Below are 19,563 nucleotides of genomic sequence, written 5' to 3' on the forward strand. Positions count from 1 at the left end.
ATATTGCAAATGCACAGTGACTTTGAAAAAGTAAGGAAACATAAACAAATTCGATAAACAAATTCGTGATGGTACCTGCCCATTAAAACATATTCCAAATGCACAGTGACTTTGAAAAAGTAAGAAACAAAAAAAAATACATCTAAAACATTTTGAGCATGACAAATTCGTGATGGTACCTGCCCATTGAAACATATTGCAAATGCACAGTGACTTTGAAAAAGTAAGGAAACATAAACAAATTCGATAAACAAATTCGTGATGGTACCTGCCCATTAAAACATATTGCAAATGCACAGTGACTTTGAAAAAGTAAGGAAACATAAAAAAAAAAACATCCCAAAAAATGTTGGGTAACCAGCTGCATATTTTAGATCACAAGCTTGAATTTTGAGCATGACAAATTCGTGATGGTACCTGCCCATTAAAACATATTGCAAATGCACAGTGACTTTGAAAAAGTAAGGAAACATAAACAAAAAAACATCCCAAAAATTTTTTTTGGGGTTACCAGTTGCATATTTTAGATCACCAGGTGCACATTTCAGGTCACCAGGTGCACATTTCAGATCACCAGGTGCACGGAGGAAAATATTTACTTTTGACTTTGACTTTTGACTTCCTATGACATCATATTGCAAATGGAGAAAACATATGCCTTATGCACAAGTAAAACAAAAAGAAATATGTAATACAAGTTGACAAAGGTATAGTTTGAGCAAAGTAAAGTTTGAAATTTGACCATGACAAATTCGTGATGGTACCTGCCCATTAAAACATATTGCAAATGCACAGTGACTTTGAAAAAGTAAGGAAACATAAACAAAAAAAATCAAAAATGTTTTGTTGCACATTTTAGATCATCAGTTGCACGGAGGAAAATCGTTACTTTTGACTTTGACTTTTGACTTCCTATGACATCATATTGCAAATGGAGAAAACATATGCCTTATGCACAAGTAAAAAAAATATGATAATAAAGCATGACTAAAGTATGTTGATAAAGTTCTTATACATTTGTTATTGACACAAAAATCGAAAGAATTTTGAAAAAAGGTCCAGAAAGCACTTTAAGGATGTATGAAGTTTTTTACCAAATTTTGACATTTTTGACTTTTGACTTTTGACTTCCTATGAAATCATATTCCAAATGGAGAAAACATATGCCTTATGCACAAGTAAAAAAAAAAATATATATATATATGATAATAAAGTATGACTAAAGTATGTTGATAAAGTTCTTATACATGTGTAATTGACACAAAAATCGAAAGAATTTTGAAAAAAGGTCCAGAAAGCACTTTTTTAAGGATGTGTGAAGTTTTTTACCAAATTTTGACATTTTTGACTTTTGACTTTTGACTTCCTATGAAATCATATTGCAAATGGACAAAACATATGCCTTATGCGCATGTACTTAAAAAAAATATATATATGATGACAAAAGTATACTCATACAGTTCTTACACATGTGTAATTGACAAAAAACTCGAAAGAATTTCGAAAAAAGGTCCAGAAAGCACTTTAAGGGGTTTTAAGTTTTTTTTTTTTTAATTCATTTTTCAAAATTTGGCTTTTGGATGTTGACTTGGGTGCCATTTGCAATATGAAATGCCCCGGTGGAACGCACACGCCCCCTATTGGAATTTTGAAGTGTTACAATTGGCAATTGCCATATGGCATTTGCAATATACTTTGCATGAATCAACGCCAAATTGGGTGGTATTGGCCATCGTGTATATGGTTTGTCCAATGCCAATATACCGCCATTTGATTTTGTCCAAATCAGGGGGGTATTCCCTTACTCTAGCTAAATTATGCAGCACTGTTCAAAAGGGAGATAAATGCAGAAATAACTTAAGAGGTTGTCTCTGCAGTACGTTCCTTCCTTAACGGTAAAGCGGCTGGCCCTGGCGGCTTTGGTAGAGAGTTTTACAAATCGTATTCAGAAAAGGTTACTCTTCAGTTGCAGATGTTTAAACACTATTGAAACTTGCAGACTCCCGGAGTCTTTATACTCGGCCAATATCACCCTAATATAAAGAAAGATGAAACCTATTTATTTTCATATCGTCCTATTGCCCTCCTCGGATGTGATCTTGAGATGTTTACTAAAATACTCGCAAACAGACTAAATAAATGCATTTTGACTATAATTCATCAAGACCAAACTGGTTTTATCGCAGGCAGATTCTCATTTTCCAACATTAGGCGACTGATGAACATCAAGTATTCCAAACATGACAAAGGTTCTAAAGTTGCCATTCTTGCACTTGACGCTCAAAAGGAATATTTCCAATTGGAATGGAACTACATTTTGACAATAATACATTTGTTTGCTCTGGGCGAGAGTTGTCCCTTGGGTTGAAATACTATATGCGTGCCCGACGGCTTCAGTTCACTAATTACAATAAATCACATCCGTTTTAATTTCACCGTTCCTACCGCCAATGGTGCTCATTGAGTCCGTTGCTATTCGCCATTGCTATGGAATCCCTAGCTATTAGTATCAGAAGCCATCCTGCCATTGCTTCGTGGGCAAGGTTGATCACTGCATCTTGCTCTATGCGGATTACATTTTGTTTGCCTCACGTCCCAAAGAGTGACTCCCACCGCTGTTGGAGTTCATCGAATAATTTGGAGAACCCTCTGTGTACATCATAAACTGGTATACAAGTGAATTCATGCCTCTTAAACGGTGACAAACCCAGAGTTTCTTAAAACATACCTTTTAAAATCACAGGAGACCAAATTAAATATTTTGATGTCATCCCAAAGGACTCTAAATTTATTTATAAATTGACCTAGCGACACAATGGAAGTTGAGATCTGGAGAGTGCTGCCTATCTACAATAATGCTATTCAAATGGTTACACTCCAAGATTCCTTTATCTCGTTCAGAATCTGCCTATATTTTTAACTAAAGCTTTTTTCAAATCCTTGGATTCTATCATCTTGCCTTTTGTGTGGCAATACAAAGTACATAGTATCGCTAAAAAAACAATCAAGCCCAAAGAATTAGGGGGCCTGAGCCTGCCAAAGTTTCAGCATTATTATTGGGCAGAAAATGCTAGAGCACTGGTTTATTGGCAGGATACATACCCTGGCATGGTAGATCCCTCCACCCATTCATGCCTCATTATTGAACACTAACTGACAATACTTTTTTATTCTGGAAGAGAAAAGGAATTACTACTATTGCAGACCTTTACATCAATAATACTTTACCACAAAAATAATGACATTCTCGCAGGGAAGAAATCATGGACAGGTTCTTCATAAGTGTCAATGCAACCAAACTTAGTTTAGAGTGTTTTTGAGGAAGTTTCGGCTTGCATTGCAGAATTGCTAACATCAGCTTGGCTGTTTATCATGACTGTTGTATACATTCCACATCAGGACAAGAAATGTAATCTTCTGATTTTAAAAAGCCTGAATTCATAAAATAATATTTTTTTGCCTTTATTCTGTTTTGTTCATTCCCAAATTCCGTTTTCTCCTTTTGAGTTTTTCCAAGTTTCCCTTTTATCCTTTTTTTACTTCATGTTTTCACTCTCAAAAACTGACTTTTTTAACCTGTTAGATCTCTAGGGGCGCTATTTCATTTTTGGATAAAAAACGTTCCCGTTTTAAGCGCGATATTTTGTCACGAAAAGATGCTCGACTATGCATATTCTTGACAGTTTTGGAAAGAAAACACTCTGAAGTTTCAGAATCTGCAAAGATTTTGTCTGTAAGTGCCCCAGAACTCATTCTACAGGCGAAACCAAGATGATGCATCACCCAGGAATTAGCAGAATTTCTGAAGCTCTGTTTTCCATTCTCTCCTTATATGGCTGTGATTGCGCAACGAATGAGCCTACACTTTCTGTCGTTCGCCCAAGGTCTTAGCAGCATTGTGACGTATTTGTAGGCATATCATTGGAAGATTGACCATAAGAGACTACATTTTCCAAGTGTCCGCCTGGTGTCCTGCGTCGAATTCGGTGCGCAATTGCCAGCTGCTTCTACTTTACCATTTGATTCAGGGGAGAAAGCATGTGTCCAAGAACGATGTATCAATGAAGAGATATGTGAAAAACACCTTGATGATTGATTCTAAACAACGTTTGCCATGTTTTCAGTCGATATTATGGAGTTAATTTGGAAAAAAGTTCGCGTTTTGAGGACTGAATTTTCAGATTTTTTTTGGTAGCCAAATGTGATGTATAAAACGGAGCTATTTCTAATACACAAGGAATCTTTTTGGAAAAACTGAGCATCTGCTATCTAACTGAGAGTATCCTCATTGAAAACATCAGAAGTTCTTCAAAGGTAAATGATTTTATTTGAAGGCTTTTATGTTTTTGTTAATGTTGCGTGCTGGATGCTAACGCTAATGCTAACGCTAAATGCTAACGCTAGCTAGCTACTTTTACACAAATGATTGTTTTCCTATGGTTGAGAAGCATATTTTGAAAATCTGAGATGACAGTGTTGTTTACAAAAGGCTAAGCTTGAGAGATGGCATATTTATTTCATTTCATTTGCGATTTTCATAAATAGTTAACGTTGTGTTATGCTAATGAGCTTGCTGATAGATTTACACAATCCTGGATACAGGGGTTTTTTCATAGCTAAACGTGACGCAGAAAACGGAGCGATTTGTCCTAAACAAATAATCTTTCAGGAAAAACATTTGCTATCTGAGAGTCTCCTCATTGAAAACATCTGAAGTTCTTCAAAGGTAAATGATTTTATTTGAATGCTTTTCTGTTTTTTTGTGTAAATGTTGCCAGCTGAATGCTAATGCTAAATGCTACGTTAGCCATCAATACTGTTACACAAATGCTTGTTTTGCAATGGTTGAGAAGCATATTTTGAAAATCTGAGATGACAGTGTTGTTAACAAAAGGCTAAGCTTGAGAGCTAGCATATTTATTTCATTTCATTTGCGATTTTCATGAATAGTTAACGTTGCGTTATGGTAATGAGCTTGAGTCTGTATTCACGATCCCGGATCCGGGATGTGATGTTAAGTCCACAAATGAGGTCTGGGAAACATCTGAGGAATATAGATTTTTGGGTGTAGTAATTTTAATTTATTTAACCAGGAAAAGCCCATTGAGACCCAGTCTCATTTTCAAGGGAGACCTGGCCAAGGCGGCAGCAACAATCAATACATTTCAGAATACAATTCAACAAAATATTCCAGCCTAAAAAGAGCATTTATACACTCCTCTGTAACAGAGTCCCCTATAATTCAAGTGTGCACCTAGCAAGAGGCTGTTGTTTAGCTGTGTTTTTGTAGCATACATGTGATGGTAGTTCACTAAACAAATACCCACTGGAATGATGAAAATAATAATATTCTACCTTGTAGTTAGCATTTAATTTAGGTTTATATAGGTTTATAGGAAAGCCTTTCCATCATTGCTAAAGGCTACACAAAGAGGTAGACATGCGCACCACAGATAGGGGCATTCTCGTTGCCTATTCAAAAAGTTGCAGGAAATACAAATCACGGCAGAGGTGGCAGGGTAGCCTAGCGGGTAAGAGCGTTGGGCCAGTAACTGGAAGGTAAAAATCTGTCATTCTGCTCTTGAGCAAGACGGTTAACCCCAGCAACTGTTCAATGGGAGCCGGTGATGTGGATGTCAATGTCGATTAAGACAGCCCCCCCGCACCTCTCTGACTCAGAGGGGTTGGGTTAAATGCATTCAGTTGTATAATTGACTAGGTATCTCCGTCCCATTCTGTTCAGGTCTTATGCTAAACTTGGGATAACTAATACATTTTCAATACACTGAGTTGATTCCCTAATGAGGTTAAAACATTTTTTTATATTGTTGAATTCTATTTTAATGCCTGGATCACATAATTATCAAATTTGGACCAGAATGAGGCTCTCCACTCCCCATTGTTCCTGCAGTGATGATTCACCATCTTCGTTGAATATTTTCATAATTTATCTGCAGCTTTCTCACCGATGCGATTCGGTAGGTTACACTGACTGATGAGTCACTCACTAAATGGATTTCGACTCATCATTACCACTTACATTCCATGGGATATGCAAATTCACGCATCATGCCCTTTCCCTTCTCCGTGCAAAGAAATTTGACTGCAACCAACCTCTGCACACACAAATTGTCCTGGGAGGTAGGACAGACCGCAGGCTGGGTTTCCCTGCCGTCGCTCGCTTTGTGACTGACTGGCACTATCCAATTTAAGAACAAATTCTTATTTACAATGACGACCTACCGCAGCCAAACCCGGACGACGCTGGACTAATTGTCCGCTGCCCTATGGGACTCCCAATCACGGCCGGTTGTGATTTAGCCTGGAATCGAACTAGGGTCTGTAGTGACGCCTCTAGCGCTGAGATGCAGTGACTTAGACCGCTGCGCCACTCGGGATCAATAGATCGCTAGAAGATGCATACCGTTCATTCTAGCGGGAGAGGGCTCGACGGACTAGAGATTTGAAACTTTTAATAAAAGTAGCCTAGTTAATATGAAGTTTAAAAAGTATTCAGCTGAAAATTAGTCTGTAAACAGCTAATGGGCTGACGGCCGGCACAAAAAAAATGCGGGGATTGCAGGACACACACGCGCGCACGCACACTCCCTACTCTGTGCACTGTGATATTGCTCCTGGGAACGTGCTCTGTTTCAATGAGGCCACAGTGGCAAAGCAGTGATGAGCAGAGTGGGACAGACAGACGCAGAGAAAAGCAGGGAGGGAAAGAGAAAAGTCATAAAGAGAAAGTGAGACACAGAGAGAGCTAAAAGAGAAAAAGATAGCGAGCCAGAGACACAGCAAGTGAGAAACAGCAAGAATGAGACTGAGTCAGTGAGTGAGACAAGGCAGTAGCTAATCCTCACAGACCAGTGCTTTAAGCCTCTCATAGTGTTGCTATAAATGATCATGGCAGTCAAAAGGGTTCAACAACACCAACCCAGAGAAACAGAGGTCAGTGTCGTGGCGGGAACCTGAGAGCAATGGGAGATACAGGATATAGGCTACAGGGGGTGAAAATTTCACTAGGTAGAGATTTAGGATCAGCTTCCAAATCCTAACCTTTAGTGGAGAAAATGCTAAACTGACTCTAGGTCAACATCTAGAGGCAAAGTTCACCATACACCATATAGCCTTGACTAAAATTGATGGGTATATGGTAGGACAGGTGCCCAAAGTTAGGGTGCGACATGATGTGCAACATACTGATTATTTAGGAAAATTCAAGATGCATTTCATATTTTAGGACAATTGAGGTGGATTTAAATGATACCAATTTGTTCCATTCTTTCTGACCTTAGGAAGCTTGATGGATCAAGCGTGATATCCAATATATTGGGATAACATGTTGAGGAGCCAAGCTAGATCACCCGGTAAAACTGGAATATTTACCCAGCGGCAGCAGCCACCAATTAGCCATTCAAATTTACCAGGCTATCTAGCTTGGGTCCTCAACCTGTTATCCCAATATATGGGATACCACCCTTGAATTGGAGTCTGCAAAAGAAGACTGATCTGACTCCCAGGCTAACACATCCCCTGTAGTCATGCAGGCCTACTTCTCTAGTCGTACTGGCAAGCATCCCTCTCCCTATACCGTTTGCCTCCCTCCGATTCCATTCGTTTTAGCTTGCCCGGTGTTTCTTTCCACCCATAAAAATGTAATTACTAGAAGGGACAAAGCCCCTCCGACCATTGCAATTTGAGTAGGGCACTCAATTTAACTACATGTGGGTACACTCAATATGGCCACCTGTCATGGATCACTGATGTGAATGTCTGTTCCATTCAATGCATTTCTACCCTTCCACCAACCCTGTTCCCATCCCTGTGCTTCTGAAGTTACCTTGGGCAGCTTGATGGCGGGCTCACGATACTCCTCCTCCTCCTCGCTGTCAGAGTCACCGCTCTGCACGGAACTTTGTGAGGCCAGGGATGACTCCCGCTGCTGCCAGTCCAGCACGCAGTGGCGCACATTGCAGTACACATTGAACGCCGATGGGTTGCTGTGCAGCTTGATGTCCGGCACGCAGAAGGCCCCATCGAGGTTATCCGTCTGTGGAGAAGAGAGATAAAGTATAAGAAAAGCCATCGCTCGCAAATCAAACAATATTTTATTTCAGCAGTCAATGAATGAAGGCAGTTTGCCCCTCAAGACTTCATCAAAAGAGAAGAGATAATTAGAATGCATATTCAAAGATGCAGGCATTGTTGGAGGAAGATGTAGGCTAAGTTATTTAGCTAACTGTAGCAGTCCCATGGAGATTGATTCACTGTTTGAAGTAGAAGGTAGTCCAGATAGTCGAGACACTACAATAAAGCCTAAAGAGTAATAGTGAGATCTGTGCTATTCAGTGAAAATCATTCTGTGAAACTAAGCCTAATGTGATTCTGTCTGCGAGAAGAGGACACAGTTCAGATTTTAGTGCAAGAAAAAGGATGGGAAAGACAAAGCGATTCAAGTGAGAGAGCGATGACAAGGAGAGGAAAGCAAGGAATAGATTTCTTTATTCTATGTGAGCCGTGACGGTAGGAGTGATCATGGTTATTCAATAACCATGATTACAAATAGACCTGAATTAAATCCTGAATAATGATGAATGAGAAAGTTAAATGCACAAATATCATACCCCCAAAACATGCTAAGCTCTTATTACAATAACAGGGGAGGTTAATATTTTCATGGGGGGTATGATATACCTCTAACCTTCTCATTGATCACCATTCATTAAGGATTATCTATAATCATGGTAACATCCACATTAATTTAGAAGTGTTTAGAAACATTCTACTTTTATTTACAATTAAAATTACTCCAAAATATACCATACATTTTTATTGGGCAAAAAATAATCTGAAACACAACCAAAACAAACACCAAATGGATCCAACAAATTTGTAGATTCCCACAGTTGATGTTGTCATTGCTTGCTATGAATATGTGCCATTACTTTTGGCCCCCTAAAATGGGGGTTGTACAAAATGTGCTATAATTACTAAACGGTTCGATATGGATGAAAATCCCCTCAAGTTAACTTTAACTTCATAATCATTGCATAATTTCAAATCCAAAGTGCTGGAGTACAGAGCCAAAATGTATCACTGTTCCAAGACTTTTCCAATACGGTGCATTCAGAAAGTATTCCGACGTCTTCCCTTTTTCCACATTTTGTTACGTTACAGCCGTATTCTAAAACGGATTAAATAAAAACAATTACTCAATCTACACAAACTTCCCCATAATGACAAAGCAAAAACAGGAATTTTTGAACAGTAATAAATAAAATAAACAGAAATACCTTATTTATATAAGTATTCCGACCCTTTGCTATGAGACATGAAATTGAGCTCAGGTGCATCCGCAAGACAGCAGCCATACTGTACTGTGCCAAATTCCTAAAGTCTAAAGCACAAGGAAGATTAGGCTATATCCAAAGTTCTACAGCTTCAACATCGAGAGCATCCTGACGGGTTGCATCACTGTCTGGTTGCATCACTGTCTGGTATGGCAACTGCTCGGCCTCTGACCGCAAGGCAGTACAGAGGGTAGTGCGTACGGCCAAGTACATCACTGGGGCTAAGCTGCCTGCCATCCAGGACCTCTACACCAGGTAGTGTCAGAGGAAGGCCTGAAAAATTGTCAAAGACCCCAGAAATAGACATTCAACACATTTAGCCAAATTATTGAATTCTCTATTACAACATTTTATACCATAACCAGTCAAATCAAAATGTATTTGTCACATGTGCTGAATACAACAGCACATTACAAGCCCCTTAACAATGCAGTTAAGAAAAATGCCAACAAAAAAAAGAAATAGAAGTAACAAATGAAAGAGCAGCAGTAAAAAAAACAATAGCGAGGCTACTGTACCAGTACAGAGTCAATGTGAGGGGGCACCAGTTAGTCGAGGTAATATGTACAGTTGAAGTCGGAAGTTTACATACACTAACGTTGGAGTAATTAAAACTCGTTTTCCAACCACTCCACAAATTTCCTGTTAACAAACTATAATTTTGGCAAGTCGGTTAGGACATTACTTTGTGCATGACAAGTAATTTTTCCAACAATTGTTTACAGATTAACTCAATGTATCACAATTCCAGTGGGGCAGAAGTTTACATACACAAAGTTGACTGTGCCTTTAAACAGCTTGGAAACATCCAGAATATTATGTCATGGCTTTAAAAGCTTCTGATAAATGATGTCAATTAGCCTGAGTCAATTGAAGGTGTACCTGTGGATGGATTTCAAGACCTACCTTCAAACTCAGGGCCTCTTTGCTTGACATCATGGGAAAATCAAAAGAAATCAGTCAAGACCTCATAAAAAAAATGTGTAGACCTCCACAAGTCTGGCTCATCCTTGGGAGCAATTTCCAAACACCTGAAGGTACCAAGTTCATCTGTACAAACAATAGTACACAAGTATAAACACCATAGGACAACACAGCAGTCATACCGCTCAGGAAGGAGACACGTTCTAACTCCTAGAGATGAACGTACTTTGGTGCGAAAAGTGAAAATCAATCACAGAACAACAGCAAAGGACCTTGTGAAGAAGCTGAAGGAAACCGTATCAAAAGTATCTATAGCCACATTAAAACGAGTCTTATATCGATATAACCTAAAAGGCCGCTCAACAAGGAAGAAGCCACTGCTCCAAAACCGCCATAAAAAAGCCAGACTATGGTTTGCAACTGCACATGGGGACAAAGATCATACTTTTTGGAGAATGTCCTCTGGTCTGATGAAACAAAAATTTAACTGCTTGGCCATAGTTACCATCATTATGTTCGGAGGAAAAAGGGGGAGGCTTGCAAGGCCAAGAACACCATCCCAACCGTGAAGCACGGGGGTGGCAGCATCATGTTGTGGGGGTGCTTCACAAAATAGATGGCATCATGAGGAGGGACAATTATGTGGATATATTGAAGCAACATCTCAAGACATCAGTCAGGAAGTTAAAGCTTGGTCACGAATGGTCTTCCAAATGGACAATGACCCCAAGCATACTTCCAAAGTTGTGGCAAAATGGCTTAAGGACAACAAAGTCAAGATATTGGAATGGCCATCACAAAGCCCTGCCCTCAATCCCATAGAAAATTTGTGGGCAGAACTGAAAAAGCGTGTGCGAGCAATGAGGCCTACAAAACTGACTCAGTTACACCAGCTCTGTCAGAAGGAATGGGCCAAAATTCACCCAACTTATTGTGGGAAGCTTGTGGAAGGCTACCCGAAACGTTTGACCCAAGTTAAACAATTTAAAAGGCAATGTTACCAAATACTAATTGAGTGTATGTAAACTTGGGACCCACTGGGAATTTGATGACAGAAATAAAAGCTGAAGTAAATCATTCTCTATCCTATTATTCTGACATGTCACATTCTTAAAATAAAGTGGTGATCCTAACTGACCTAAGACATGGAATTTTTACTAGGATTAAATGTCAGGAATTGTGAAAAATTAAGGTTAAATGTATTTGGCTAAGTCATATGTAAACTTCTGACTTCAATTGTACATGTTGGTAGAGTTATTAAAAAGTAACTTATGCATAGATAACAGTAGCAGCAGCGTAAAGGGGGGGGGGGGGGTGCAAGCAGTCTGGTTAGCCATTTGATTAGATATTCAGGCAATCTTATTGCTTGGGGGTAGAAGCTGTTAAGAAGCCTTTTTGACCCAGACTGGGTGCTCCGGTATCGCTTGCCATGCGGAAGCATAGATAAGTCTATGACTAGGGTGGCTAGAGTCTGACCATTGCTCAGGGGCTTCCTCTGACACCACCTGGTATAGCGGCCCTGGATGGCAGGAAGCTTGGCCCCAGTGATGTACTGGGCCGTATGCACTACCCTCTGTAGTGCCTTGCGGTCGGAGACCGAGCAGTTTCCATACCAGACAGTGATGCAACCCGTCAGGATGCTCTCGATGTTGCAGCTGGAGAACCTTCTGAAGACTCATGCCAAATCTTTTCAGTCTCTTGAGGGGGGGGGGGGGGGAATAGGTTTTGTCATGCCCTCTCCACGACTGTCTTGGTGTGCTTGGACCATTCTAGTTTGTTGGTGATGTGGACACCAAGGAACTTGAAGCTCTCAACCTGCTCCACTACAGCCCCGTCGGTGAGAATGGGGGCCATCTCAACCCTCCTTTTCCTGTAGTCTACAATCATCTCATTTGTCTTGATCACTTTCAGGGAGAGGCTGTTGTCCTGGCACCACACGGCCAGTTCTCTGACCTCCCTGTATGATGTCTCGTCGTTGTTGATGATCAGGCCTACCACTATTGTGTCATGGGCAAACGTACAGTGTTGGAGTCATGCCTGGCCATGCAGTCATGAGTGAACAGGGAGTACAGGAGTGGACTGAGCATGCACCTGAGGGGACCCATTGTTGAGGATCAGCGTGGCGGCTGTGTTTTCTATCCTTACCACCTGTCAGGAAGTCTAGGATCCAGTTGCAGAGGGAGGTGTTTAGTCCCAGTGTCTTTAGCTTAGGGATGAGCTTTGAGGACACTAAAGCATTTTCACTTTTGGATGAATAGCATGCTCAGAGTGAACTGCCTCCTAATCAGTCCCAGATGCTAATATTTGCATATTATTATTAGTATTGGATAGAAAACACTCTGAAGTTTCTAAAACTGTTTGAATGACGTCTGTGAGTATAACAGAACTCATATGGCAGGCAAAAACCAGAGAAAAAATCCAAACAGGAAGTGGGAAATCTGAGGTTTGTAGTTTGTACACAGTGGGATATGGGTTATTTTGCACTTCCTAAGGCTTCCACTAGCATGATCACACAGTCATCCGGAACAGCTGGTGCTCTCATGCATGTTTCAGTGTTGCTTGCCTCGAAACAAGCATAGAAGTAATTTAGCTTGTCTGGTAGGCTCACGCCACTGGGCAGCTCTCGGCTGTGCTTCCCTTTGTAGTCTGTAATAGTTTGCAAGCCCTGCCACAACCGACGAGCACCTGTGTAGAACGAGTCGATCTTAGTCCTATATCGACGCTTTGCCTATTTGATGGTTCGTCTGAGGGCATAGCGGGATTTCTTATAAGCTTCCGGGTTAGAGTCCCGCTCCTTGAAAGCAATAGCTCTACCCTTTAGCTCAGTGCGGTTGTTGCCTGTAATCCATTGATTTTGTTTGGGGTATGTACGTACAGTCACGACGTCCTCAATGCACTTATTGATGAAGCCAGTGACTGATGTGGTGACTGCCAGTACAGTGTATAACCCACCAGCTGCATGTTATTCATGTCGTCGTTCAGCCAGGACCCGGTGAAACATAAGATATTACAGTTTTTAAATTCTTCGTACAATTCAAGGTGAGTAATCGCTGTTCTGATATCCAGAAGCTCTTTTAATTCATAAGAGTGAAAAAAATAAAATAGCAAGGTTAGTTAAGAGCCAATAAAACGGCAACCATCCCCTCCGGCACCAACACAGGGAACATATATATTCCTATGTAGGAAATTGGGTCCAATTTGGGACAGATTAAATCTGCTTTTTCCTGCTGCATATCAAAATCGGAGACAGAAAATGACCCCAAAGTATCGAAGATGGTTATAACATGGAATGCAGTTTGGCTGGCTGAGGTGATGGGCAAGCCTAAGGAATAGCATGTAATGTATGCAAATTAGTCTACCATCCAAATCCATGGCTAACAATTGCTGCTACATTGCCTTTACAGCAGCAGAGACAATGCAGCGACAATACAGCATGTCCTGTGTTCTGAATCAATTGAACAGTCAACTTAGTCCATCATGTAGGCTAGTAGAATATGCGGATGTCAATGTGAAAAATCAAGTACGCCTCAGGCCTGAAGTCCCAAAGATGAATTATATCACACCTGAATGAGTCATATTGATTGATGATGATTTAAATTCTAAGGGCCCAGAGCTGCTGGGTTGTGTTTATTAGCCACCAAAAAACAGACAAACAGGGTTTTCCAATAAACCTATTTTTTGTTTTCTGTTGCTAAAGTTGTAAAATGTTGAAGGACAAAATTAACATGACCCTTTTACTGACAGCAGCTGGGGACAGGACTCAGGAGTTGTACCCTTAAATGTTAAGCTATTGAACTGACCAGATTACATTTAGGGGCCAGAGCAAATCAGCATTATTTACTGGCATATCTAAGGTAGTGTCCCAAATGGCAACCTATTCCCTATACCAGGACTCAATAATGTTCCTAGAGAAGTACCCTCCTGTAGGTTTTCCCTCCAACCTCAGATCTAAATCGGATTCAGTTTATCAACTAGCCAGTCCCTCCAGGATTCCGTGATCACATAATTCAATACAAAATCAACCAATCAGTGCATACATATTATGCAAGAGCTCGCAATGTTGACCAATCCCCGCAACTTATAGAGCATGAAAGGGTCCAATCAAAAGTGGGTCCGAAATTTTGACCGATTACTGCACTGTTACCATGGAAAATGGTCCTATCCAACCACAGTTTTTTCCCCCTGGCCTGTCAGCGTATTCACGTGTGAAGATGGGTGATTGTTGATGGCTGACAGGCAGTACAATGAACAGAAATCAATCTAATTTCCCAACAAAAATAAGGTGCAAAACAATTTCCTATGTGTTTTTGGAAACAACAGAAAGTCGACAATAAACAGTAACTTCGAATCAGCAAAGCATTTGAGAATGTCAAAACAGTTCCCACAGCAGCGGCAGATCACCATGACAGAAGTTGCTGCTGTAGCTGTGTAACTGTGGCAAGAGCTGAAAGAATCAAGGTTTATTTTATTTCACCTTTATTTAACAAGGTAGGCCAGTTGAGAACAATTTCTAATTTCAACTGCGACCTGGCCAAAATGAATCAAAGCAGTTCGACACATACAGAGTTACACGTGGAAAAACAAACATACAGTCAAGAACACAATAGAAAAAGTCGATATATACAGTGTGTGCAAATGAGGTAAGGCAATTAATAGGCCATAGTGGCAAAACAATTACAATTTAGCAATTAAACACTGGAGTGATAGATGTGCAAGTAGATACTGGGGTGCAAAGAAGCAAAATAAATAACAGTATGGGGATGAGGTAGTTGGATGGGCTATGTACAGGTGCAGTGATCTGTGAGCTGCTCAGTGAGGGAGATACGAGTCTCCAGCTTCAGTGATTTTTGCAGTTCGTTCCAGCCATTGGCAGCAGAGAACTGGAAGGAAAGGCATCCAAAGGAGGAATTGGCTTTGGGGGTGACCAGTGAAAGATACCTGCTGGAGCGCAAGCTACAGGTGGGTGCTGCTATGGTGACCAGTGAGCTGAGATAAGGCGGGGCTTTACCTAGCAAAGACTTACAGATGACCTGGAGCCAATGGGTTTGGCGACAAATATGAAGCGAGGACCAGCCAACGAGAGCATACAGGTCGCAGTGGTGGGTAGTATATGGGGCTTTGGTGACAAAACTGATGGCACTGTGATAAGACTGCATCCAATTTGCTGAGTAGTGTTGAGCTATTTTGTAAATGACATCGCCGATCGGTAGGATAGTCAGTTAGTCAATCTTCATGTTTAAGCCTAAGAATGTCAATAAGCAGTTGCTACATTCATTTGGACTTAAAAATGTATTATATAGCCATTGAATCGTGAAGCATATAAATGGCTAGGGCGTTATACCTTAAACAGTATATACCGGGGTACTTTGATAAAGCCACGGGATGGGTTTTCAATCAATTTGGATATTTATAGCTACTTTTTAAATGAATACCTGCAGTCAGCTTGTGCAATACCTTAGGGAGATGAAGCAAATTGCTTTCATTTCACCAGTCACATTATTTAACATACAGTAGTTCCCCAGAACTGTTGAGCCAGTCACGTGTTTGTAAATAGCAAAACCGAAGGAAGTGGGAGCTGGTGAGTCCATAGAATTCTAAATCTAATTGGTGAGTCTCTGTTGTGTGGCGCACATGTGATGAAGTTACACTTAAATGCAATTCACACTTAAATGCAATTCACTACTAAATGATAGCCATAACATATGCCATTCTGCCAGATGAGTCATCTGTACAGTTGCCATTTTTTCCCTAAGCTTCCTATTATTAATTTCCACAATTTCTATTCACTTTCGCTTGTAAAAATGTCCACTCAACAAAAATTACATACGGTAGCTACTAGCTATGCATATAACTATGAGCTGAATTTGCCTGTCTTTGCAATGAGTTTGCTTGTTTTCACCCGTTAGCATTTAGCTAACGGCTAACAGCTTCTAAGTGATCTCGATATTAGTTTGTGATAATTTTTTTAGCATTCCGGTCGAGGCCCATTGTGCTTTTCTTGCATTTGTAGCGCCCCTTTGTCTGCTATGCCGATAATACCGTAAATCCCGGGATGAGAGAAGGATGGTATGACGATGTGAAAATCTGGATACAGCCCAAGCCTAATGGTGGGATGACAACTTTGTTATTGTTTGAACTTCTGATTGGAGCTTAACAGCGGCTTTTACCATTCCTGTTCTCATAAAGCTGAGAAATGGGGCTGAGGTTCTCATTTATAGACAGTGGGGTATTCCAGAAAGCAGACTTAAATTAGCCAGCAGGAATCGCCCCCAGAGCTCTGTAAGCCAAGCCTGGCAGCTGATGAAATTGAAAAGTGTTCCCGGGTTTGAGCCCAGATTGGCATAAGGCATCCGTTTTGGGCTTATGGAGTCAAATCGTACCATGCCCATAACTAGGGCCCTGTGATGTTAGTGAAAATGTGACATAACAAATCCAGGCATGTTAAATGATAGGGCAAAACACAGGGCCCTTTTCAGACATCATAATGAATCAAGAGGTATATATTATGAATGAAATGAGTTTTGAACATCACAAATGTCTATAAAGTGTTTATTTCTGAGGGTGGAAATGACCCAACGTGTGCTCAAAGCACACATGCAAACTTTACATCGAAAAGTATAAATAAAGGGTTAGGGTTTACAAATAAGACTGCATTGTGCATAAAAACAAAGTGCAACTCAAACCATGTAAACTATGTACAAGTAGAACATATGAAATATTAAATGCAAAAATATGAGGCTGGTGGTGGCGCCACATGTCCACAAAATGAAACAAAAAAACATTGGCAAAGTACAAGTGCAAACCTTAACAAAGGTTTTTGGTTGGTAGCGAACTGGCAAGGGAGAGGCCTAGTAGGGGAGAAGGTGGGCTGGACACCTGGTGGGGAACAATCCCTTGTGGAAGGGCTCGAACGGTAGGAGCTGGTAGAGTTAGAGGAGATGCTTGAGCTTGAGGCAACAGTGGACAGCACATATTGTTCAGCAGCAGAGTTGCCTACATTGGGGGATAACAATACACCGTATTAAAGCTAGATAAGTTACATTATGTCTGAAAACTTTTCTCCATTGTTTCAAGCTGGACAATGCTTGTTCTTACATTATGAAATCTGGATTAGGGTTGTTTGACCCTAATGCTAGACAAACATTTACATTCTAGTCATTTAGCAGACATTAGATATTCTAGTTAAGTAAAGCTGTACAAACTAGCCAGCTAGTTAAAAGTCAAACCAAACCGTGGACATATCTTTTGTTCATATCCTATTAACCAGCTCACAAAAACTAGCTACCATGCATAAAGCTTGGTAGCTAGCTTGTAGCCATTGTTACAAGCCACATGGCCTCAGCTTGCAAGCAAAAGGGTCATTACTTTATTCTTAGTTACAATCCAGGTTAATCCCTTTGTTTAGATGGGACAAACACCTTAACATTACAACTTAACCTGCAATTTGAGATTTAGAGTTAGCTAGCTAGATTTCTTTAAACCAGTTACTGCTAAAGTTAACTAGCTAACAAAAACATCACATGGACACATCAGTTAAATACAAAGCTAGCTTGCCAAATTAACTTATTTATAATAAATCTTTATTTTTTTATTAAAAATACCACTTACTGGAGTTTGGTAGAAATTGCACCACAGTCCCAGACTGGCCTGTGTCCCATTGTACTCACCAGCGTCAGAGACCGATTGTGTTTCTCAAACCCGGTCATTGGCTCCATTTCATGGTATACTCCAAAAACCTTCCAACAAAAAACATCTCAAGTGGTGCCTCAGTTCCCACGGCATCAGCTGTTGGTAGGCCGAGGCTCCCACTGGGTGCGCTAGGGTTTCCTCCATTACTTGAGACCTGTGGTCCTGCGCAGCCAGGTATACAATGTTGTGGGTCTACCTGAGTGATACTGCAAGATGCATATTCCTGTCTCAAAGATTAAGCCTTAGTACAGTCAGTACAATGAAAGTGTGAATGACTCATATTAGCTATGGTTCCTTTGATTGCTCCAACATAACTTGGATGACTGCAGCAATTATAGCACTAATACCTGCCAACAGGAGCTGCCCTTTGGGCATGCATGCATTTATTCAGACCAAAAAGCCATCCGGGGTTCTCTGACATTTTTGATGACTATAACCTCGACCAGTGGCGAGCCATTCGTGGCGCTGACATCTAATTTGAATGTCAACTTTTGAAGGCTCTTTCTGTGCATACCACAGTGACCAGGGGAATTGGGGTTAGATTCCGGGGAGAGAGTCTAAGAAAAACTGCTACCACATCCAAGGAAGGCACCAGCCACGCAAATTACCCACTCCCCACTCAAGGTGGTAGTGATGAAAAGTAACAATACAGGACATGGGGCCTTGTAATTGGAATGAGTCCATTTTAAAATCCTTAAAATGAGGATACATTAGGGGTTTATAAGTTGCATTTTAAAGGGGTCAGAAACTGAGTGTCATTTTACTGCCTGTTGTGTATTGTCCAATAGGTTGACGCCAATAAATGTAAGGAGAAAGGGGGGTTGTCTAATTGTTAGGCAGGTAACAAACTAAACATATATATTTCTTCCATTTTTTTTATCTAGGTTGTCAAATAACAATCTTACTCAAAATGAAAATGGGGAAATATTAATAGAAATTGACCAAGAACCCACATAGATCTAGAGGTCCTCTGTGGAGATGGGAGAACCTTCCAGAAGGGCAACCTTCTCTGCAGCACTCCACCCATCAGGCATTTATGGTAGAGTGGCCAGACGGAAGTCACTCCTCAGTAAAAAGGAACATGACATCCCGCTTAGAGTTTGCCAAAAAAAAGAACCTAAAGACTCTCAGACCATGAAACAAGATTTTCTGGTCTGATGAACCCAAGAATAAAAACTCTTTGGCCTGAATGCCAAGCGTCACATCTGGAGGAAATCCGGCACCATCCCTTCGACGAAGCATGCGGGTGGCAGCATCATGCTGTGAGGATTTCTTTCAGCGACAGGGACTGGGAGAGTAGTCGGGATCGAGGGAAAGATGAACGGAGCAAAGTAGAGAGAGATCCTTGAAGAAAACCTGCTCCATAGGGCTCAGGACCTCAGACTGGGGCAAAGGTTCACATTCCAGGACAACGACCCTAAGCACACAGCCAAGACAACGCAGGAGTGGCTTCAGGACAAGTCTCTGAATGTCCTTGAGTGGCCCAGCCAGAGACGATTGTGGACTACAGGAAAAGGAGGGCCAAACAGGCCCCCAATAACATCAACAGGGCTGTAGTGGATCGGGTCGAGAGCGTCAAGTTCCTTGGTGTCCA

At 40.8% G+C, this 19,563-nt stretch overlaps 1 protein-coding gene across 41 annotated transcripts in view; it reads right to left on the bottom strand.

The window, feature by feature from the left end:
• LOC110519948 (E3 ubiquitin-protein ligase MYCBP2) overlaps positions 1 to 19,563 on the bottom strand; it is a 344,341-nt gene that overhangs the window by 310,119 nt on the left and 14,659 nt on the right. For all 41 annotated transcript variants that reach the window (XR_016494672.1, XR_016494675.1, XR_016494673.1 and 38 more), the window contains exon 3: positions 7,847 to 8,056. Coding sequence is in view for 37 of the 41 variants with exons in the window: in XM_090229470.1 (XP_090085596.1) it covers positions 7,847 to 8,056 (210 nt within the window). In the remaining 4 variants the exon portion in view is untranslated. The remainder of the gene's footprint in view (positions 1 to 7,846; positions 8,057 to 19,563) is intronic.

Source organism: Oncorhynchus mykiss, chromosome 3, assembly GCF_057628025.1.
Source record: "Oncorhynchus mykiss isolate SJ-2025 chromosome 3, ASM5762802v1, whole genome shotgun sequence".
NCBI lineage: Eukaryota > Metazoa > Chordata > Actinopteri > Salmoniformes > Salmonidae > Oncorhynchus > Oncorhynchus mykiss.